A 23,106-nucleotide genomic window follows, 5' to 3' on the forward strand; every position below is an offset into this window, starting at 1 on the left:
ATCTTTGTTGCTTTAAAGTTTATTTTATCAGAGATGAGAATTGCAACTCCTGCCTTTTTTTGCTCTCTATTTGCTTGGTAGATCTTCCTCCATCCCTTTATTTTGAGCCTTTGTGTATCCTTGCATGTAAGATGGGTTTTCTGGATACAGCACACTGATGGGTTTTGGCTTTTTATCCAATTTGCCAGTCTGTGTCTTTTGATTGGGGCATTTAGTTTATTGACATTTAGGGATAGTATTGTTATTTGTGAATTTGATACTGTCAATTTGATGCTACCTGGCTGTTTTGTTGGTTAGTTGATGCAGATTCTTGATTGTGTTGATGCTCTTTTACCATTTGGTGTGTTTTTGGAGTGGCTGGTACTGGTTGTTCCTTTATATGTGTAGAGCCTCTTTCAGGAGTTCTTGTAGAGCAGGTTTGGTGGTGATGAAATCTCTGAGTGCTTGCTTGTTCACAAAGGATTTTATTTTTCCTTCACTTATGAAGCTTAGTTTGGCTGGATAGGAGATTCCGGGTTGAAAGTTCTTTTCTTTCAGGATGTTGAATATTGGCCCCCAGTCTCTTCTGGCTTGTAGGGTTTCTGCTGAGAGATCTGCTGTGAGTCTTATGGGCTTCCCTTTGTGGGTAACCCGACCTTTCTCTCTGGCTGCCCTTAGCATTTTCTCTTTCATTTCAACCCTGGTGAATCTGACGATTTTGTGCCTTGGGGTTGCTCTTCTTGCGGAATATCTTTGTGGTGTTCTCTGTATTTCCTGGATTTGAATACTGGTCTGCCTTGCTAGGTTCGGGAGGTTTTCCTGGATAATATCCTGAAGAGTATTTTCAAGCTTGGATTCATTCTCTTCATCACATTCAGGTACACCTATCAGACGTAGATTAGGTCTTTTCACATAGTCCCACATTTCTTGAAGATTTTGTTCATTCCTTTTTGCGCTTCTTTCTCTGTTCTTGCCTTCTCTTTTTATTTCATTGAGTTGATCTTCGACCTCTGATATCCTTTCTTCTGCTTGGTCAATTCGGCTGTTGATGCTTGTGCATGCTTCACGAAGTTCTCGTGTTGCGTTTTTCAGCTCCATCAATTGACTTATACTCCTCTCTATGCTGTCCATTCTCGTCAGCAGTTCGTCCAATCTTTTTTCAAGGTTCCTATTTTCTTTGCGTTGGGTTAGAACATGTTCTTTTAGCTCATTGTAGTTTCTTACTACCCACCTTCTGAAGTCTGATTCTGTCATTTCATCACCCTCCTTCTCCATCTGCTCTGGTTCCCTTGCTGGTGAGGAGTTGTGATCCCTTTTAGGAGGAGAGGTGTTCTGGTTTCGGGAGTTTTCATCCTTTTTGCGCTGGTTTCTTCCCATTTTTGTGGGTTTATCCACCTGTTGTCTGTCTCTGTCCCAGGGAGTTGGAGCTTTATGAGTTTCCGTTGCACTACTGCCTTTTTTGATTTTTCTTTCAGGTCTGACCCGCCCAGCTAGCAGCAATCCTAGCCACTGCCTGCCCGCAGGGGCTTTGCTGAGCTGCTGTGGGCTCTGCCCAGCTGCCCTGAGCTCTTCCCTGTAGTCCTTTTTATGTGGGCATAGTTAGAACTGTCTGGGCAATGGTGGCCCTGCCTCTGTTATGGCGGATTCTCTCTGTTGTGGCAGGTTTCCTTGGCAACGGCGGGTTGCCTTGGCAACGGCAGCCTGCCTCCGTAGTGGTGGAGAGTCTCAGTAATGGTGGAAGCCCCTCCCCCACGGAGCGGGACCATCCCGGTTCAGCTGTGCTTGGTTTGGAGGGCTCAACCCAGAGGGTTTCCAATTACTGTTTTTGTTTTCGTTGTTGTTGGGGGTGGAGGGGTGGGACCAATCAAGCCTGATCACCTGGCTCCCTGACTCAGAGTCTTTTCTTTTAAGTTGAAGGACCCCGCGTTCCGGTCGCTTGTTGAAAAGGCGCCGGGATCTCCCGTGCTGCGACTCACGGAGTCGGCTCAAACTGTGGCGCCGGCTCCTGGCGGATTTTTTGCCTAGGAATCTCCTGGCCTGACTCGCTATTTCAGATGAATGGCCTATTCTGCCGTTTCAGGGCTCTGCTCGCCAGGTAAGAAGGCTCCCAGACCAGTGGCTTTTGTACGGAGAACCGCAGCAACAGGGCGTGGTCACAGCAGCCGCGCGGGCCGAATCAGCCCCACGGGGGCCAAAACAGCCGCACTGGCTGGGACTGCGACGCTGGCGACCCCTCTGCCTGGGTATCTCCTGGTCTATGGGCAATAAGAGTTTGTCTGGAAATGCGGCGTCCACTCACCCTCTGCACTTTCACTGGGAGCTGAAGTCCTGAGCTGTTCTTAGGCGGCCATCTTCCCAGCATTCCCGAGTGTTGGCATTTTCCAGTGAGCACTAGAGAAGAAAAGGTAAGGAGTTCAAACCAGCAAGCTATGGTGATGGCTCTGGTGTCTGAGAGCATTGGGCAGGCACAATGTTGCTACAGAGTCTGGATTAAGAGTATGCCAAAGTGGCTCACCAGGTACTGCTTCTTGTGGATGTTGGAATGTACAGCCTTATATCTAATCTCTGGAGTTTCCCAGCAGAAATGGCATTTGTTTACCTCAGCAGCAAGATATACCATTGTTCTCCATACAATGGGCTGCAGTATCAGCCATAGGGTGAAAATTACTGTGGTGATTTCTAAATTACTACAGTGATTTCCACCCATGGCTGATACTGTTGCTTTTTGCCTTTCTCCTTTGCTCCTAGCCATCTCCTGACATTTCAGGTATGCCAATCTTACCAGCAGTTTTTCATGTGTAAGTATTTCCTATTTTGTTGCTGTATTGTGTTGTTAAAAATATTTTAATGAGCCCTTAAAGACTGTGTGATCTAATTTAACATACATGTGTGTGTATATATAGAGAAAAAGCTGTATAGCATATATTGCTATATATAGAAACACACACACACATATATATGTGTATATATATGTTTGTATATATATATGTGTGTGTGTGCATATATATGTGTGTGAATACATATATGTGTGTGTATATATATATAGCAGTGAAAAGAAGGCTGGTACCTCCTACTCTGCTATCTTGAAGACATTGCCTGATTAAATCAACTTTTAAGTATCACTTACCATGGTCAACTTCTGATCAAACTGACCAAACTTGTGTAAGGCTCTATATGCAATTTATAAATTTGATAACATCAGACAACATACAATGGCATCAAATATTATTCAAGACAAAATTTATAAAAATAAATATTATTCACAACAAATCTCTAACTGGTGCTAAATGCATAAAATACAAGAAAAATAGTTCCTAAAATGTGTATTTCACTTGCCTTTAATGCACTTGTCTTATTAATCTTTATTTTTTTTAATACTAAAGTTGAAGTGATTTACCAGTCCAAATATACATTACACTACTTATTTAAATTAGCTCTGATGTATAACAGTATACTCTTGTCATATTATAAATATCTCCAGATAGTCTCACATTAATTATAAACCAATTAGTTCAAATTTTCTATAGTGAAATTTACAGAATTTATCTTCCTCAAGTTTATTGGAGTCATAATTTGATCAATTTAATAAATATGTAATATAATTTTACACTTTAAGTTAAAGTGTCATATTATATGTAAAGAACATTATATCCTCTATACATATATAAACACATGTATCATTTGATTTGTCTTGAAGTATAAAATAAATTATCAATATACACCCAATTACATGAAGTTATTGAGTAACTAATATCTAAAAATATTACACTATATCTACATTATACTAAAATATAATTAATATGTCACATTCTATAGTATTTATTGGTGAAGTGGATGGGAGAATGCAATGCCAGCCATGAGAAGAATTAGAAAAGATGGCTTTATACAGTGCTACATAGACCAATGTATAAAAGTTTTTTGAAAACCTTGAGCAAACAATATTAAAAAAAATGGCTTGTCCTTTTAGTTCAACAAAATGTTCACATTTTAGAGTAGATGCTCTTGAAGTATCAGGCTCTCAAACACTAGAGAAGAAAAGATAATATGGTCAGTGTCTATTTTTAAGAAAGTTTTACTTCATTATCTCATTCAATGACATTTGCTACAGTTCTAGTATTTGCTCTCTGTTCTAGTTGATTAAACAGTAGAGAAACCATAAATTTTTGTCATACTGAATTTCCAATAGTTGGGTTGTTATAACCTACTTTTGTTACATTTTATTCAAACTCTTCAGTTCCTTTTTTAAAATTTAAGTATATTTACATAAAATAAATGTAAATGCACAAGTTAATGAGTTTTGGTAGGTTCATAAACCATTGTAAAGTATACTCTAATAAATGTGCCGAACATTTTTGTCACCACAGAATTATCCTTCATGTGCTTATACAGTCAATCCTCACCACCTACAGACAACTACTTTTCTGATATCTATTACTATATTTTAATTATTCAGTCTTGAAATTCATATAAATAGGATTATACAATGTGGACTGTATTCTTTTGAATTTTTTTGTTAAACATAACTTTTTTGAGATTCATCTACACTGTTGCATGTATCATTACCTCATTGTTTAAATTTCTTTGTAGCATCTCAGTACATAAATATACAATATTTGCTTATACATTCTCTTGTTTAATGAATATTTGGGATAATTCCAGTTTGGGGTTATTATAAATAAAGCTGTCATAAATATTTTTATACAAATTTTATTATGGACGGTTTTTGAATGAATAAATAAGAGTGGAATTTCTTGAACACAGATTACAAATGTGTTGAACATGTATACAAAATTGACACTATTTTAAGTGGTTATAGAAATTTAACTCCCACCAGTAATATATGACATTTCAAGTTTCTGTGCATTGATACCAACATATGATGTGATCAGGTTTAATATTTTTAAAAAATTTTTCTTGTAAGTTTTTTTTCACTCCTTCTCTGCCCCGTCGTCCTGACTTTCCCTCCCTCCTTCCCTCAGAGGATGTCCGGCTTCCAGATCAACCTCAACCCGCTCAAGGAGCTGCTCGGCTTCATCAAGGTCCTCGAGTGGCTTGCTTCTATCTTTGCTTTTGCTACCTGTGGAGGTTTTAAGGGCCAAACAGAAATTCAGGCGAGTTGTCCTCCCAAACTTACTGAAAATAAAACTACTACAGCTGTTTTTTGTTATCCATTCAGGTTGAATGAGGCATCATTTCAGCCACCTCCAGGTGTAAATGTATGTGACGTAAATTGGAAAAGTTTTGTCCTCATAGGTGATTACTCTTCTTCTGCACAATTCTATGTTACCTTTGCTGTCTTTGTGTTCCTGTACTGCATTGCTGCCCTTCTGCTTTATGTTGGCTACATGAACCTATATCTGGATAGTTGTAAACTTCCTATGATTGACTTTGTTGTTACTCTTGTTGCCACTTTTTTGTGGTTGGTGAGCACTTCAGCCTGGGCTAAAGCTCTGACAGATATTAAAATAGCTACTGGTCACAATATTGTTCAGGAAATTTTGCCTGGTCAGAATAAAGAAGCCCTATGTTACTTTAGCTCTGTGACCAGTATGGGATCTCTAAATGTATCTGTGATATTTGGCTTTCTGAGTATGACACTTTGGGGAGGAAATGCTTGGTTTGTGTATAAGGAGACCAGCCTACACAGTCCATCAAATACGTTTGCCCCACATAGCCAAGGAGGTATTTCACCTCCTGCTGGAATATAATTAAAGGCAGAAATACACTGTATGAAATATATGTTGATACTATGACATGTTGCCAACATCTGGAGAAGCATTATTTGTTTCTAATAAAAGTAATGGCTTTGTTAATATATTGGTGGGTTTAAAATTTTGCTGCTTTTTTACATAAAGTCTGTGCCTTTCCTAGAAATTTAAGATGTAAATGTATTCTCACAGGCAAATTTGAAAGTTCAGGGTCCTATTATGAGATGATACACATTTTTTAATAAACAGTAATTTTTTCACTAAACTGTTTGCCTTCTAAAGTGTTTACACCTTAAGACTTAACTTGTGTCTTCATTCAGAAAACAATTATATTGTCATATCATAGTAGGAAGAAAAATCTTTATTTGGATTATACACTACTGTAAGTTTGTACAGATCACATACCTAAAGACCTGCCGTTGCTCAAAAAGCCTTGATTACATAAATTGTATTTAGGAAAAACATATTTAGTTCAAAATATATATGTAACATTGCTTATGTTATGATTTTTTTAATTGCAAAGACTTGGGATATATTTCTTTCTGTTTTACTAAATGACTGGTGGTACTTAATAGGTGTACTAAAATTGTGTTAGGAGCAGGGATTTGGAAATTTCTGATAGATGTGTAGTTAATTCAGTAAATCTGTTGATGATCTTCTAGTGGTTTAATAGGCTTGCTATGTAAGTAGAAAGAATATGGCTCAATTAGATATTTTTATATGTATGGGCATTACTCTTAGTGATATTTGTTTCCTGTCCTTTGTTGCTCAGGCTGTTTAAGTGCAGGCTGAGACCCAGCCTCTTTGTAAGCAGAGTAAAATAATCCATCTTTTTTTTGTAGACTCTATCCACAGGGTTAAAAAAATTAAGATTGCATTCCAGGTTTGAAATTTACCATTGAGAGTTAATGTAGTTATCACCACGAAACCTGCTCTACAAGAACTCCTGAAAGAGGCTCTACACATATAAAGGAACAACCAGTACCAGCCACTCCAAAAACACACCAAATGGTAAAAGAGCATCAACACAGTCAAGAATCTGCATCAACTAACCAACAAAACAGTCAGGTAACATCAAAATGACAGTATAAAATTCACACATAACAATACTGTCCCTAAATGTAAATGGACTAAATGCCCCAATCAAAAGACACAGACTGGCAAATTGGATAAAAAGCCAAAACCCATCAGTGTGCTGTATCCAGGAAACCCATCTTACATGCAAAGATACACAAAGGCTCAAAATAAAGGGATGGAGGAAGATCTACCAAGCAAATGGAGAGCAAAAAAAAGCAGGAGTTGCAATTCTCATCTCTGATAAAATAGACTTTAAAGCAACAAAGATCAAAAGAGAGAAAGAAGGACGTTACATAATGGTAAAAGGATCAATGCAACAAGAAGAGCTAACAATCCTAAATATACACGCACCCCATACAGGAGCACCCAGATACATACAGCAAGTTCTTAGTGACTTACAAAGAGACTTAGACTCCCACATAATAATAGTGGGAGACTTTAACACCCCATTGTCAATATTAGATCAACCAGACAGAAAATCAACAAAGATATCCAGGACCTGAACTCAGACCTGGAACAAGCAAACCTAATAGACATTTGCAGAACTCTCCACCCCTAATCTACAGAATATACATTCTTCTCAGCACCACATCACACCTACTCTAAAATTGACCACATAATCAGCAATAAATCACTCCTCAGCAAATGCAAAAGAACGGAAATCATAACAAACAGTATCTCAGACTACAGTGCAATCAAGTTAGAATTCAGAATGCAGAAACTAACTCAGAACCACACAGCTTCATGGAAACTGAATAATTTGCTCTTGAATGTTGACTGTATAAACAATGAAATGAAGGCAGAAATAAAGATGTTCTTCGAAACCAATGAGAACAAAGACACAACATACCAGAATCTCTGGGACACATTTAAAGCAGTCTCTAGAGGAAAATATATAGCAATGAGTGCCCACATGAGAAGAATGGAGAGATCTAAAATTGACACCCTATCATCAAAATTGAAAGAGCTAGAGGAGCAAGATCAAAAAAACTCAAAACCTAGCAGAAGACAGGAAATGACTAAGATCAGAGCAGAACTGAAGAAAATAGAGACACAAAAAACTCATCCAAAAAATCAATAAATCCAGGAGCTGGTTTTTTGAAAAGATCAACAAAATAGACAGACCACTAGCCAGATTAATAAAAAAGAAAAGAGAGAATAACCAAATTGATGCAATAAAAAAAGATAAAGGGGATATCACCACAGATTCCACAGAAATCCAAACCATCATTAGAGATTATTACAAACAACTCTATGCACATAAATTAGTAAACCTGAAAGAAATGGATAAATTCCTGGACACCTGCATCCTCCCAAGCCTAAACCTCGAAGAAGCCGAAACCCTGAATAGGCCAATAAAAAGGTCTAAAGTCGAGGCAGCAATAAAGAGCCTACCACCCAAAAAAAGCCCAGGTCCAGATGGGTTCACAGCCGAATTCTACCAGACACACAAAGAGGAGCTGATAGCATTCCTTCTGACACTATTCCAGAGAATCCAAAAAGAGGGAATCCTTCCCAAATCATTTTACGAGACAAACATCATCCTGATAGCAAAACCCGGCAGAGACTCAACAAGAAAAGAAAATTTCAGGCCAATATCCATGATGAACATAGATGCAAAAATCTTCAATAAAATACTGGCAAGCCGATTGCAACAGCATATCAAAAAGCTCATCCACCATGATCAAGTAGGATTCATCCTGGGGATGCAAGGCTGGTTCAACATACGTAAGTCCATAAACGTAATTCACCACATAAACAGAACCAAAGACAAAAACCACATGATTATCTCGATTGATGCAGAGAAGGCTTTTGACAAAATTCAACAGCCCTTTATGCTAAAATCCCTCAATAAACTAGGTATTGACGGAACGTATCTCAAAACAATAAAAGCTATTTACGACAAACCAACAGCCAATATCATACTGAATGGGCAAAAACTGGAAGCATTCCCTTTGAAATCTAGCACTAGACAAGGATGCCCTCTCTCACCACTCCTATTCAATATAGTACTGGAAGTTCTAGCCGGAGCAATCAGGAAAGAAAAAGAAATAAAGGGTATCCAAATTGGAAAGAAGGAAATCAAATTGTCTCTATTTGCAGATGACATGATTGTATATCTGGAAGACCCCATCATCTCAGCCCAAAATCTCCTGAAACTGATAAACAACTTCAGCAAAGTCTCAGGATAGAAAATCAACATGCAAAAATCACAAGCATTCCTATACAGCAGTAACAGACTTAAAGAGAGCCAAATCAAGAACGAACTGCCATTCGCAATTGCTACAAAAAGAATAAAATACCTAGGAATACAACTAACAAGGAACGTAAAGGACCTCTTCAAGGAGGACTACAAGCCACTGCTCAAGTAAATAAGAGAGGACACAAGCAGACGGAGAAACATTCCATGTTCATGGTTAGGAAGAATCAACATCGTGAAAATGGCCATACTGCCCAAAGTAATTTACAACTTCAACACTATTCCCATCAAGCTACTAAATGACCTTCTTCACAGAACTGGAAAAGAACACCATAAACTTCATATGGAACCAAAAGAGAGCCCGCATAGCCAAGTCAATTCTAAGCAAAAAGAACAAAGCAGGAGGCATCACACTACCGGACTTCAAGCTATACTACAAGGCTACAGTAATCAAAACAGCATGGTACTGGTACCAAAACAGAGATATAGACCAATGGAACAGAACAGAGGCCTCAGAGGAAATACAACATACCTACAACAATCTGATCTTCGACAAACCTGACAAAAACAAGCAACGGGGAAAGCACACCCTGTTTAATAAATGGTGTTGGGAAAACTGGCTAGCCATGCGCAGAAAGCAGAAACAGGACCCCTTCCTGACACCTTACACCAAAATTAACTCCAGATGGATTAAAGACTTAAACATTAGACCAAATTCCATAAAAACCTTAGAAGAAAATATAGGAAAAACCATTCAGGACATAGGCATAGGCAAGGACTTCATGACCAAAACACCAAAAGCAATGGCAACAAAAGCCAAAATAGACAAATGGGACCTAATCAAACTCCACAGCTTCTGCACGGCAAAAGAAACAGTCAGTAGAGTGAATCGGCAACCAACAGAATGGGAAAAAATATTTGCAGCCTACCCATCTGAAAAGGGGCTGATATCCAGAATTTACAAAGAACTAAAGCAGATCTACAAGAAAAAAACAAACAAGCCCATTCAAAAATGGGCGAAGGATATGAACAGATACTTTACAAAAGAAGACATACAGGAGGCCAACAAACATATGAAAAAATGCTCATCATCACTGGTCATCAGAGAAATGCAAATCAAAACCACATTGAGATACCATCTCACACCAGTTAGAATGGCGATCATTAAAAAATCGGGAAACAACAGATGCTGGAGAGGATGTGGTGAAATAGGAACACTTTTACACTGTTGGTGGGAACGTAAATTAATTCAACCATTGTGGAAGACAGTGTGGCGATTCCTCAAGGACCTAAAAATAGAAATCCCATTTGACCCAGCAATCCTATTACTGGGTATATATCTAAAGGATTATAAATCATTCTACTACAAGAACACGTGCACACAAATGTTCATTGCAGCACTGTTTACAATAGCAAAGACCTGGAACCAACCCAAATGCCCAACGATGATAGACTGGATAGGGAAAATGTGGTACATATACACCATGGAATATTACGCAGCCATCAAAAACGATGAGTTCACGTCCTTTGTAGGGACATGGATGAACCTGGAAACCATCATTCTCAGCAAACTGACACAAGAGCAGAAAATCAAACACCGTATATTCTCACTCATAGGCGGGTGTTGAACAATGAGAACATATGGACACAGGGAGGGGAGCACTACATACTGGGGTCCGTTGGGGGGAAATGGGGGAGGGGCGGGTGCGTGGGGAGGTGGGAAGGGATAGCATGGGGAGAAATAACAGATACAGGTGAGGGGACGGAAGACAGCACACTACACTGCTATGTGTGTACCTATGCAACAATCATGCATGTTCATCACATGTACCCCAAAACCTAAAATGCAATTAAAAAATTATATATATATATATATATATATATATATATATATATATATATATTAAAAAAAAAGAAAAATCTGGAAAAAACAGATGCTGGAGAGGATGTGGAGAAACAGGAACACTTTTACACTTTTGGTGGGAGTGTAAATTAATTCAACCATTGTGGAAGACAGTGTGGCGATTCTGCAAGGACCTAAAAATAGAAATCCCATTTGACCCAGCAATCCCATTACTGGGTATATATCCAAAGAATTATAAATCATTCTACTATTAGGACACATGCACACGAATGTTCATTGCAGCACTGTTTGCAGTAGCAAAGACCTGGAACCAACCCAAATGCCCATCGATGATAGACTGGATAGGGAAAATTTGGTACATATACACCATGGAATATTACGCAGCCATAAAAAACGATGAGTTTGCGTCTTTTGTAGGGGCATGGATGAACCTGGAAACCATCATTCTCAGCAAACTGACACAAGAGCAGAAAATCAAACACCGCATGTTCTCACCCACAGGTGGGTGAGAACTCATGGACACATAGAGGGGATCACTACACACTGGGGTTTGTTGGGGGGTAATGGGGGAGGGAAGGGGGATGGGGAGGTGGGAAGAGATAGCATGGGGAGAAATGACAGATACAGGTGAGGGGAAGGAAGGCAGCAAACCACACTGCCATGTGTGTACCTATGCAACAATCTTGCATGTTCTTCACATGTACCCCACAACCTAAAATACTATTAAAAAAAAAGTTTTTTTTCACATTAGAATCAGCTTTATTGATTCTGACAGATGTTTTCATTGCATCGAAAACCCTCAGAACATTTGTCATGACCCATCTTAAAGTACTGCAGTGCCAGTGGGCCTAGATTTTTACCTCCTACTAAATTATGTCATCACTATGCATTTTTTTGTGAAAATAAGTAGGTAGAATGAATCCCATAATAAAACAATTTTACTTAAACAAGGCTTTGTTATACACTTTTATACACTGTAGTTGCTTTTTTTTTTTTTTTCTTTTTTTGAAACAGAGTCTCCCTCTGGAGGCTGGAGACTGTTGCTGGAGTGCAGTGGCACTGCCTCAGCTCACAGCAACCTCCCCGTCCCAGGTTCAAACCATTCTCTTACCTCAGTCTCCTGAGTAGCTGGGTGTATAGGCACGTGCCACCGTACCCAGATAATTTTTGTATTTTAGTAGTGACGAAGTTTCCATTGGCCTGGCTGGTCTCAAACTTGTGACCCCAAGTGATCCATGCACCTTGGCCTCCTAAAGTGCTAGGATTACAGGCGTGAGCCACCACACCTGGCCTGTAGTTGCTTTTAACTGCTAATACAGGAGTCCACTATATTTATCTATCTTTATTACCTGACACTCAGATGAATCCTCTTGCTTCTCTGCTCTCCCCAAGAAACCTATTATAATTGTGGAAGCAGAATATTGTATGCTTTACATTTGCTTCTTAAAAATCTATTCCTTTCAACATTCTTTTATTAAGTGTTGGATTTATTTATTCCCTGAACTTTCTTTTTAAAAAAAAATTATTTATTTTACTTTAGGTGCATACTATATCTGGCATTTCTCCCCAGATTATTCCTCCCCATCCTCCCATCCCTCCCCAACTCCTGCTGTCTCTCCCCTATCCCCACCAACTGCCCCCAGTGTGTGATGCTCCTCTCCCCGAGTCCACGTGTTCTAATTGTTCAACACCCATCATGAGTGAGAACATATGGTGTTTGGTTTTCTGTTCTTGTGTCAGTTTGCTGAGAATAATGGTTTCCAGATTCATCCAAGTTCCTACAAAGGATACAAACTCATCATTTTTTATGACTGTGTAGTATTCCATGCTGTATATGTACCACATTTTCTTTGTCCAATCTATTATTGACGGGCATTTGGGTTGGTTCCAGGTCTTTGTAATTGTACACAGGGCTGCAATGAACATATATGTGCATGTATCTTTATAGTAGAATGATTTATAGTTTTGGGGGTATCTACCCAGTAATGAGATTGCTGGGTCAAATAGAATTTCTATTTGTAGATTCTTGAGAAATCACCACACTCTCTTCCACAATGGTTGAACTAATTTATACTCCCACCAACTGTAAGAGTGTTTCTATTTCTCCACATCCTCTTTAAATTAAACAAAAACAAAAACAAAAACAAAAACAAAAACAACCCTTTTTTGGAGATGGGGTTTTACTCTGTCACCCAGGCTGAGATGCAATGATATAATCATAGTTCATTGCAGCCTTTAATACCTAGGCTTAAGGCTCAAACAATCCTCCTGCCTCAGCCTCTTAAGTAGCTGGGACCACAGGCACCCACCACTCCACCAGGGTAATTTATTTTTATTTATATTTATTTATTTATTTATTTATTTATTTATTTATTTTTTAGAAAAAGGCTCATTACATTGTTCAGACTAGTCTGGAATCCCTAACCTCAAGTTATCCCCCTGCCTCAGTCTCCTGAGTAGTAGAGACTACAGAAACAAGACACCATGATCAGAAAACAGGTTTTCTAATGAGCCATTTTTATGGATGTGGCATGTTATCTCATTGTAATTTTAATTTGCATTTCATAATGGCTAATTATGTTGAGCAACTTTTTATGTGCTCAGTAGCCATTTATGTTTTAGTTGTCTATATTCCATGGAATACAACATGATGCTTTTATATATGTATAAAATGTGGAATGATGGAATCAAGCTGATTAATATGTTCATCACCTCATATACTTACCATTCTGTGATGAGAATCTTTAACATATACTTCCAGAATAATTTTCAAGTACAGAGTACATTATTAACTATAGTCAACACGAAGTACCACAGACCTCCAGAACTTATTCCTCGAACTAAATCTTGTTATGCTTTGATCAACATCTTCCCATTATTTACCCATTCACTGCTCATAACCACCATCCTACTTTCCATTTATATGGGTTTGAGTTTTTTAGATTCTATATAAAAATTAGATCATGCAGTACTTTTCTTTTGGATCCTGGGTTTTTTGGTTAACATGTTATTGCCAATGACAAGATTTCTTTCTTTTGCAAGACTGAATGGTATTCCAATGTAAGTATACATGACATTTTCATTATACATTTATCCACTGATAAATGCCTAGTTTGATTCCATATCTTGGCTATTTTGAACAATGCTGTAATCAACATGGGAATATAGTTATGTTTTTGAGATACTTATTTCATTTCCTTTGCGTATATGCTGCTATGATTTGGTTCTGTGTTCCCACTCAAATCTTATCTCAAATTGTAATTCCCAGGTATCAAGGGAGAAACCTAATGAGAGGAGATTGGATCATGGGGGCAGTTTCTCCCATGTTGTTCTCATGATAGTGAGCTCTCATGAGAGCCGATGGTTTTAAAGTGTGGCACTTCCTCACACTCTTTCTCATCTGTAACATGTAAGATGTGACTTGCTTCCCTTTTACCTTCTGCCATTATTGTAAGCTTCCTGAGGTCTCTCGAGCCATGTGGAACTGTGAGTCAATTAAACCTTTTTTCTTTATAAATCACCCAGTCTCAGTTACTATCTTTATAGCAGTGTAAAAGTGGACTAATACAGATAATTGGTTCCAGAATAGTGGGGTACTGCTGTGAAGATAAGCAGAAAATGTGGAAATGACTTTGAAACTGTGTAACAGGCAGAGATTGTAACAGTTTGGAGGGCTCAGAAAAATGTGGGAAAATTTGGAACTTCCTAGATACTTGAATGGTTTTGACCAAAATGCTTATAGTGATATGGACAATGAAGTCCAGACTGAGGAGGTCTCGGATGGAAATGAGGAACTTATTGAAAACAGGAGTAAAGGTCACTCATGCTATGCTTTAGCAAAGAGACTGGTGGCATTTTGCTCCTCCCTTAGAGATCTGTAGAACTTTGAACTTGAGAGAGATGATTTAGGGTATCTGGCAGAAGAAATTTCTAAGCGGCAAAGCATTAAAAAGGTAACCTGTTTTTATTTCTGAAAGCATAAAATTATATGCATGCATGTAAAGATGCATTGAAATTGAAACTTATGTTTAAAGAGAAAGCAGAGCATAAATGTTTTGAAAATTTGCAAATTCTGACCATGTGACAGAAAAGAAAAGCCCATTTCTTCTGGGAGAAATCCAAGCCTGCTGCATACATTTGCATAAATAATGCAATGTCTCCACATCATGTCATATATCTTCAGGGCAACCGCTCCCATCACAGGCCCAGAGACCTACAGAGAAAATATGGTTTCATGGGCCATGCCAAGGGCCCTGATGCTCTATGCAACTCCAGGACATGACACCTTCTATCCTAGCCACTCCAGCTCCAGCTGTGTATAAAAGGAACAAAGGTACAACTTAGACCATTGTTTCAGAGGGTGATAACCCCAAGCCTTAGTGACATTCACATGGTATTGAAACTGGAGGTGTGCAGAAGACAAGAGTTGAGCTTTGAGAACCTCTGTGTAGATTTCAGAAGATGTATGGAAATTCCTGGATGTTCAGGCAAAAGCCTACTGCAGTGGTGGAACTCTTACAGAGAACCTCTGCTAGGGTAGTGAAAATTGAAAATGTGGGGTTGGTCTCCCCACACTGAGTCACCAATGGGGCACTTCTTAGTGTAGCTGTGAGAAGAGGGCCACAATCCTCCAGATCCCGGAACGATAGATCCACTGACATCTTGCCTAGTGCACCTGGGAAAATCACAAGTACTCAATGTCAGCCCATGAAAGCAGCGATGGGGGCTCGACCCTGCAGAGCCACAGGGGCAAAACTGCCCAAGGTCCACCTACATGCATCACCTCTTGCATTAGCATGCTCTGGGTGTGAGACATGGAGTCAAAGGGGATTTTGGAGCTTTGAGATTAAATGACTTCATAGCTGGGTTTTGGACTTGCATGGGGCCTGTGGCTTCCTTGCCTTGGACAATTTTACTCATTTGGAATGGGAACCCAATGTCTCCATTGTATCTTGAAAGTAACTAATGTGTTTTGACTTCACAGGCTGATAGGTGGAGGGGCCTTACCTTGTCTCAGATGAGACGCTAGACTTGGGCTTTTGGGTTAATGTTGAAATGACTTAAGACTGGAAGACAGGATTGATTTTAAAATGTGAAAGAACCTGAGATTTGGGAGGGGGCAAGTGCACAAGATTATTGTTTAGCACTGTGTCCCCACCCAAATCTCATCTCAAATTGTAATCCCTAGGTGTTGAGGGGGAACCTGGTTAGAGGTAATCAAATCAAGGGGGTAGATCCCCCCATGCTGTTCTTGTGATAGTGAGTGAGTTCTTATGAGAACTAATGGTTTTAAAGTGTGGCATTTCCTTGCTCTCCCTCTTGCCTGCTCCCATGTAAAATGTGTCTTGCTTCTCCTTTGCCTTCTGTCATGATTGTGTCTTGAGGCTTCTCCAGTTATGCAGAACTGTGAGTTAATTAAACATTTTTTCTTTATAAATTACCCAGGCTCCAGTAGTATATTTATAGCAGTGTGAAGATGGATTAATACATATACTCAGAAGGGGAATTGCTGGAATTTTTCATATTTTTATTTTCTGGTAGTATCTTTATACTATTTTCCATAATAATTATACTAATTTACATTTCCACTAACAGTATACAGATGATCCATTTCTCCACATTCTCATCAATATTTGATATCTTTTTTTTTCTATAAAAACTACTTTAACAGGTGGGAAGTAATATCTCATTGTAATCTTAATTTTCATTTTTCTGATGATTAGTGATGTTGAACTTTTTTATATATCTTTGTTGTCCATTGATGTTCTCTTTTGAGCAATATGTATTGAGATTCCATGGCCATTTTTAAATTGGTTTATTTGTTGTTGTCATTGCTTACTATTGAGTTGTTTTGAGTTATTTATATATCTTGAAAAGTAACCCCTTATCTGTTGTATGGTTTGTAAACATTTTCTCTCAACCCATAGGTTCTCTCTTCACTCTACAATTTTTTTCCTCTGCTTGGCAGAAGCTTTTTAGGTCATGTAATCTCATTTGTCTATTTTTGCTTTTGTTGCCTGTCCTTTTGCAGTCAAATCCAATAAATCTTTCTCAAGATCAATTTCATGAAGGTTTTCTCCTGTTTTATTCTAATAGTTTTATAGTTTTAGGTTTTACGTTTAAGCCTTTTGTCTATTTTCAATTGATTTTTGTATATGGGTTGAGATAAGTGCTCAGTTTCATTCTTTTACCTGTGGATATCTGGTATTTTCAGCACTATTTATTAAAGACTGTCCTCTCCCCATTGTGGGTATTTTGCATCTTTGTCAAAGATTAATCATAGTTAAGTAAATTTATATCTAGTCTCTTCTTTAAGTTTTGTTGATCTTATAGTAGAATGATTTATAATCCTTTGGATATATACACACTGGGGTCCATTGGGGGGAAATGGGGGAGGGACAGGGAGGTGGGGAGGTGGGAAGAGATAGCATGGGGAGAAATGACAGATACAGGTGAGGGGACGGAAGGCAGCAAACCACACTGCCATGTGTGCACCTATGCAACAATCTTGCATGTTCTTCACATGTACCTCAAAACCTAAAATGCAATAAAAAAAAAGTTTTGTTGATCTATATGTCTGTTTTGCTGCCATACCATGCTGTTTTGATTATTATCAAATAAGCTTGGTAGTTGAATTGTGACCATGTAGTGTTATGCTTTCAGCTTTTTTCTTTCTGCTCAAGATTGCTTAGGTTATTTATGGTATTTTCTGGTTCCATATGAGTTTTAGGATTTTTCTACTCATTTCTGTGAAAAGAGTCATTGGAATTGTGATAAAAATCACACTGAATCCACAGATTGCTTTTAGTAGTATGAAACTTTAACAATATAATTTTTTTCAATCTATGAACATGGAATAATCTTTCCATTTATTTGCATCTTCTTTAATGTTCTTGATCAATGTTATAGAGTTCATTGTACAAATTATTCAACTCCTTTGTTAGATGTATTCCAAAGTATTTTTGTAAATATTTTACATAGGATTGCTTTCTTGATATTTTTAAGATAGTTTGTTTTTAACATATACACATGCAACTAACTTTTGTACTCTGATTTTGTATCCTGCAATTTTAATAAATTTATTTGTTCTAATGGTTTTTTGGTGGACTCTCATGGTTTTTCCATATTGCAAATTATGTCATCTGAGAACAGACACCATTTTCTTCTTATTTTCCAATTTGAATGGCTTTTTTTCATGCCTAATTGCTCTGGCTAAGAACTTCTTGTAATATGTTGAGTAGAAATAATGTGACTGAATATCCTTTTCTTGTTTCTTACCATAGAGAAAAAGGTTTTACCTTTTCATTCTTGCATTTGTTGTGGGCATGTAATACATGGCCTTTATTCTGTTGAGGTAGATTGCTTTTATACCTGATTTGCCAAGAGTTTTTATCATGAAAGAATGTTGACTTTTTTAATGTTTTTGTTCAGTATTTAAATAATCATAAAATTTTTATCCTTCATTCTGTTAGAGAGCTGCTTCATATTTATTGATTAGTGTATGCTGAATTATGCATCTTAGGGAAAATCCTACTTAGATATTATGAATGGCCTTTTTTATTTGGTATTAAATTTGTTGTGTTAGTATTTTGTTGAAGTTTTCTCTCTCTCTCTCTCTTTTTTTTTTTTTGTATCTATGTTCATCAGGGATATTTGCTTGTAATTGTTTTTCTCAGACTGCTTGTGTCTGGCTCTGGTGTTAGGGCATTTCTTGCCTAGGACATGTTTTTAAAAATATTCCCTGAATTTAAATTTATAAAAAAATCTTTATCAGGATTTGTATTAGTTCTTCCTTAAATATTTGATAAAATTCAGACACAAAGCTGTCAAATTCTGGGTTTTTCTTTTTTGGGGGGTTTGAATACTAATCAGATCTTTTTATTACTGGTATAAGATTTTTTATTTCTTCATGATTCAGTTTTGGTAGATTATGTAATTGTATGAATTTATTCATTTATTCTAGATCATCCAATTTGGCAGTGTGTGATTGCTTATAATGTTTTTTTATGATCCTTTGTATTTCTGTACTATCAGTTGTAATGTATCCTTTGTATTTCTGAGGTATCAGTTATAATGCATCTTTTCATTTTTCTAATTTTGTTTATTTAAATATCTCTTCTTTTATAGTGTAGCTAAAGATTTGTTGATTCTGTTTATCATTTACAAAACCAACTCTTGTTTATCTTTCCTTTTATTTTACTGGTCTCTATTTTATTTATGTTCTGATCTTTGTTTCTGTCTTCTTCTTTTTTTTTTTTTTTTTGCAACCTCTGTCTTCCAGGTTCAAGTGATTCTCCTGCCTCAGCTTCACAAGTAGCTGGGATTACAGGTGCCCACCACCATGCTTGACTAACTTTTGTATTTTTAGTAGAGATGGAATTTCACCATGTCAGCCAGGCTGGTCTCAAACTCCTGGCCTCAGGCGATCTGCCTGTCTGGGCCTCCCAAAGTGCTGGGATTACAGGTAGGAGCCACCGTGCCCGAACTCATCTGAACTATTTGATTGAGGTGATGTCTACCAGGTGTCTTCACTGGAGTTACTTTTTTTTTTTTTTTAAGGACGCTTTTTCTTTTTTTTTTTGAGAAAAATAATAATAAGAAAAAGAATAAAGAAGAGGAAGAAAGAGAAAGAGGAAGAAGGAGAGAGAATGGGGGTATTGCTTTGCTGCCCGGGCTAGAATGCAGTCTAAATATGGGTATGCCTATAATTGTCCTTAATAATGGAGACATGAAAGAAAATAAGGGAAGAGAGTAGCAAACAAGGAGCCAACCAACATTTCGTTTAAACTCCTAAGTTGATATGATGTGGTACTGATAAGAGTGTATATTTTGTGTAAAGTGGAGAGTTCTATAAATGTTAATTACATTTACTTGTTCCAGATCTGAGTTCAAGTCCTGGATATCATTGTTAATTTTCTGTCTCATTGATCTGTCTAATATTAATGTTGAAGTCTCCCACTATTATTGTGTGGGAGTCTAAGTCTCTTTATAAGTCTTGTATGTCTGGGTATTCCTGTATTGGGTGTGTGTATATTTAGGACCTTTAACTCTTCTTGTTATTGCATTAATTCTTTTATCACTATATAATGTCCTTCTTTGCTTCTTTTGATCTTTGTTGCTTTAAATACTATTTTATCAGAAACAAAAATTGTAACTTCTGCTTTTTATTTATTTATTTTTGCTCTCTGGTTGGTTGGTAAGTCTCTCTCCATCCTTTGTTTTGAGTCTTTGTGTATCCTTGAATGTGAGATGGGTCTGGATGCAGCATACAGTTTTAGTTTTTTGTCCAAATTGCCTGTCTTTGAATTGAGGAATTTAGTCAATTTAATTTTAGAATTAATAATGATATATGTGAGTTTAATACTGTCATTTAATATTAGCTGGCTATTTTGCCCATTAGTTGATGTAAATTCTTCATTATATTGATGTTTTTTACTTTTTGGTATTTTTTAGAAAGGCTGATACTGTTTGTTCCTTTCTATGTGTAGTGGTTCTTTCAGAAGCTCTTGTAAAACAGGCCTGGTGGTGATGAATTCTCTGAGTGCTTGATTGTTCACAAAAAACTTTATTTTTCCTTCACTTATGAAACTTAGTTTGGCTGGATGTAAAATTCTTGGTTGAAATTCTTTTCTTTAAGGATGTTGAATATTGGTCCCCACTCTCTTCTGGCTTGTAGGGTTTCTGCTGAGAGATCTGCTGTGAGTCTGATAGGCTTCCCTTTGTGGGTAACCTGACCTTTCTCTCTGGCTGCCCTTAGTATTTTCTCCTTCAGTTCAACGCTGGTGAATCTGACGATTATGTGCCTTGGAGTTGCTCTTCTTGTGGAATATCTTTGTGGTGTTCTCTGTATTACCTGGAGCTGAATATTATCCTGCTTTACTAAGTTGGGAAAATTTTCCTGAATAATATCCTGAAGCATATTTTCCAGCTTGGATTCATTCTCTTCGTCACATTCAGGTATACCTATCAAGCATAGATTAGGTCTTTTCACATAGTCCCATATTTCTTGGAGACTTTGCTCATTCCTTTTTATCCTTTTTTCTCTAATCTTGTCTTCTTGTTTTACTTCATTGAGTTGGTCTTCAACCTCTGATATCCTTTCTTCTGCTTGATCAATTCGGCTGTTAAAACTTGTGCATACTTCACGTAGTTCCCGTATTGTGTTTTTCAGCTCCATCAATTCACTTATTTTCCTCTCTAAATTTTGTATTCTTGTTGACATTTCGTCAAACCTTTTTTCAAAGTTCTTAGCTCCTTTAGATTGTGTTAGCACAAGTTCTTTTAATTCACAGGAGTTTCTTATCATCCACGTTTTGAAGCCTGCTTCTGTAATTGGAACACACTCGTTCTCCATCAAGCCTTGTTTCATTGCTGATGAGGAACTGGGATCCCCCGCTGAGGGAGAGGCATTCTGATCTTGGGTATTCTCAGCCTTTTTTGGCTGTTTTCTTCCCTTCGTTGTAGATGTATCCATCTGTGGTCTTTATAATTACCGTCTTTGTAATTGGGTTTCTGAGTGGACGTCCAACTTATTGATTCTCAGCGCCAAAATCTGAGAATCCCACTGCGCCGACCAAATCAGCGGCGTTAAGATTGATGGTGCCTTTCTGACTCTGCACCAAGAACCGACGCTCCGAGGCGCCGGCAAAACCGCCTCGCCAGTCACAAGAGTCGCGCTGGCGACCCGTGGGGCTCCTCCGCTGGGAATCTCCCAGTGCGTGAGCAACAAGAATTCATGTGAAGGTGTGGCGTCCCTTCGTTCTTTGCGTTTTCACTGGGAGCTACAATCCCGAGCTGCTAGTGATCAGCCATCCTGGATCTCTCTCGAGAGAGATCTGTTTCTGTCTTCTTACACTAACTTTGGACTTAGTTTAAATGTCTTCACTCAGCTCCTTGAGATCTTATGTTAGGTTGATTGTTTGAGATCTTCATTCATTTTTGATGTATTCATTTACTACAATAAGCTTCTCTTTTAGAACTACTTTTGCTGCATCTCAACAGTTTGTAAATGTTGTGGTTCGATTTTATTTTCTCTCAAGGTATTTTATTTATTTATTTATTTATCTGTTCAGTTCTCCTTTAATCCATGGGTTGTTTGGTAGCATGCTGTTTAATTTCCATATATTTGAGAATTTTCCTGTATTTTTCTTCTTATTGATTTCTAGTTTCATACAATCATAGTCAAAGAAGATGCTTAACATAATTTATATCTTCCGAAATTTGTTATTACTTTGTTTGTGGACTGACATATGACCTATCTCAAAGAATGTTTCATGTATGCTTGAGAGAAATACATGCTTTGCTGTTGTTGGATAGAATGTTTTGTATGTGTGTTCAGCCCACTTTATCTAAACTGTAGTTCAAGGAAAGGAACAAGATGACTGGCTAGATAAAGCAAGGAAGCACCTATTACACAAAAAGAAAGCAAAATATTTAGTAAACCTTCACACTTTTGAGAGAAAATACTGCAAGTTTATAGGTGACACAGACACAGAGGCTAAAGAAGGAAGAAGCTAGGAAACTCCCATACAGTTAGCAAGAACAAGGACCAGCTCACAATCCTGAACAGGTCCTAAGGAAGGGATGAGTGAAGAAACACTGGGGCATCACATTCCCACAGTGGATCTCTAAGATCTTAAATATAAGAGATCCAATTACCCACATAAACATTTGAATTGACAAAGCAAACGGCATGGAGAATAGGTGAAGGCAGAACTCAAACCTGTGCAGATACCAGAATATTTTATAGCATACAGAGAAGCTGCATGAAAATATGATCCTTTGGTCACCATATAACCATCCACTAAGGTTCTTGATTTTTCTCTAAGTGGCTGTAGTCCCAGCTGACTGTCAGGCCAGGAAAAATCACGGTTTCCATTCCTGTTAGACCATGGCACATTTTATCTTTATATCACCTTGTGTGCTGGCCCCTCCTAGGGTAGCCTGCCTGGCTGCTTCTGCAAGAGGATGCACACAGCACATAATTCACTGCCTCACTTTCATGTTTTGTTGGTGGCTTGGGAGCAGTTTGGCTCCACCAACACAACCTAGTGTTTGACTCTAAGGACTCAAAAGAAGAAGACACAGGCCCAGTCCCAACTCTAGTGTTTTAGCGCACATCCCAGGGGCATTGAGCTGATCTCTGTGGCCTGAGGTTGAGCAGGAGAAAAGCCTCCAGTTTCAGAACACTAAAAAGCATAAAAAATGTGTTTGTGCACTGAAATAGGAGGTAGATACTTCTCTCTCTGCAAGACTGGCCTGGGTTGGCATGTTGGCCA

The 23,106-nt window shown here is 37.9% G+C and overlaps 1 protein-coding gene across 1 annotated transcript; it reads left to right on the forward strand.

The window, feature by feature from the left end:
- The first annotated feature begins 4,864 nt into the window (after positions 1-4,864).
- Positions 4,865-5,892, forward strand: LOC101051119 (synaptophysin-like protein 1). The gene has a single exon (XM_039475511.2). The coding sequence runs from the start codon at positions 4,962-4,964 to the stop codon at positions 5,685-5,687; it is 726 nt and encodes a 241-aa protein (XP_039331445.1). The 5' UTR covers positions 4,865-4,961; the 3' UTR covers positions 5,688-5,892.
- Positions 5,893-23,106: the final 17,214 nt, after the last annotated feature.

This window comes from Saimiri boliviensis, chromosome X (assembly GCF_048565385.1).
Source record: "Saimiri boliviensis isolate mSaiBol1 chromosome X, mSaiBol1.pri, whole genome shotgun sequence".
NCBI classification, from domain to species: Eukaryota; Metazoa; Chordata; class Mammalia; order Primates; family Cebidae; genus Saimiri; species Saimiri boliviensis.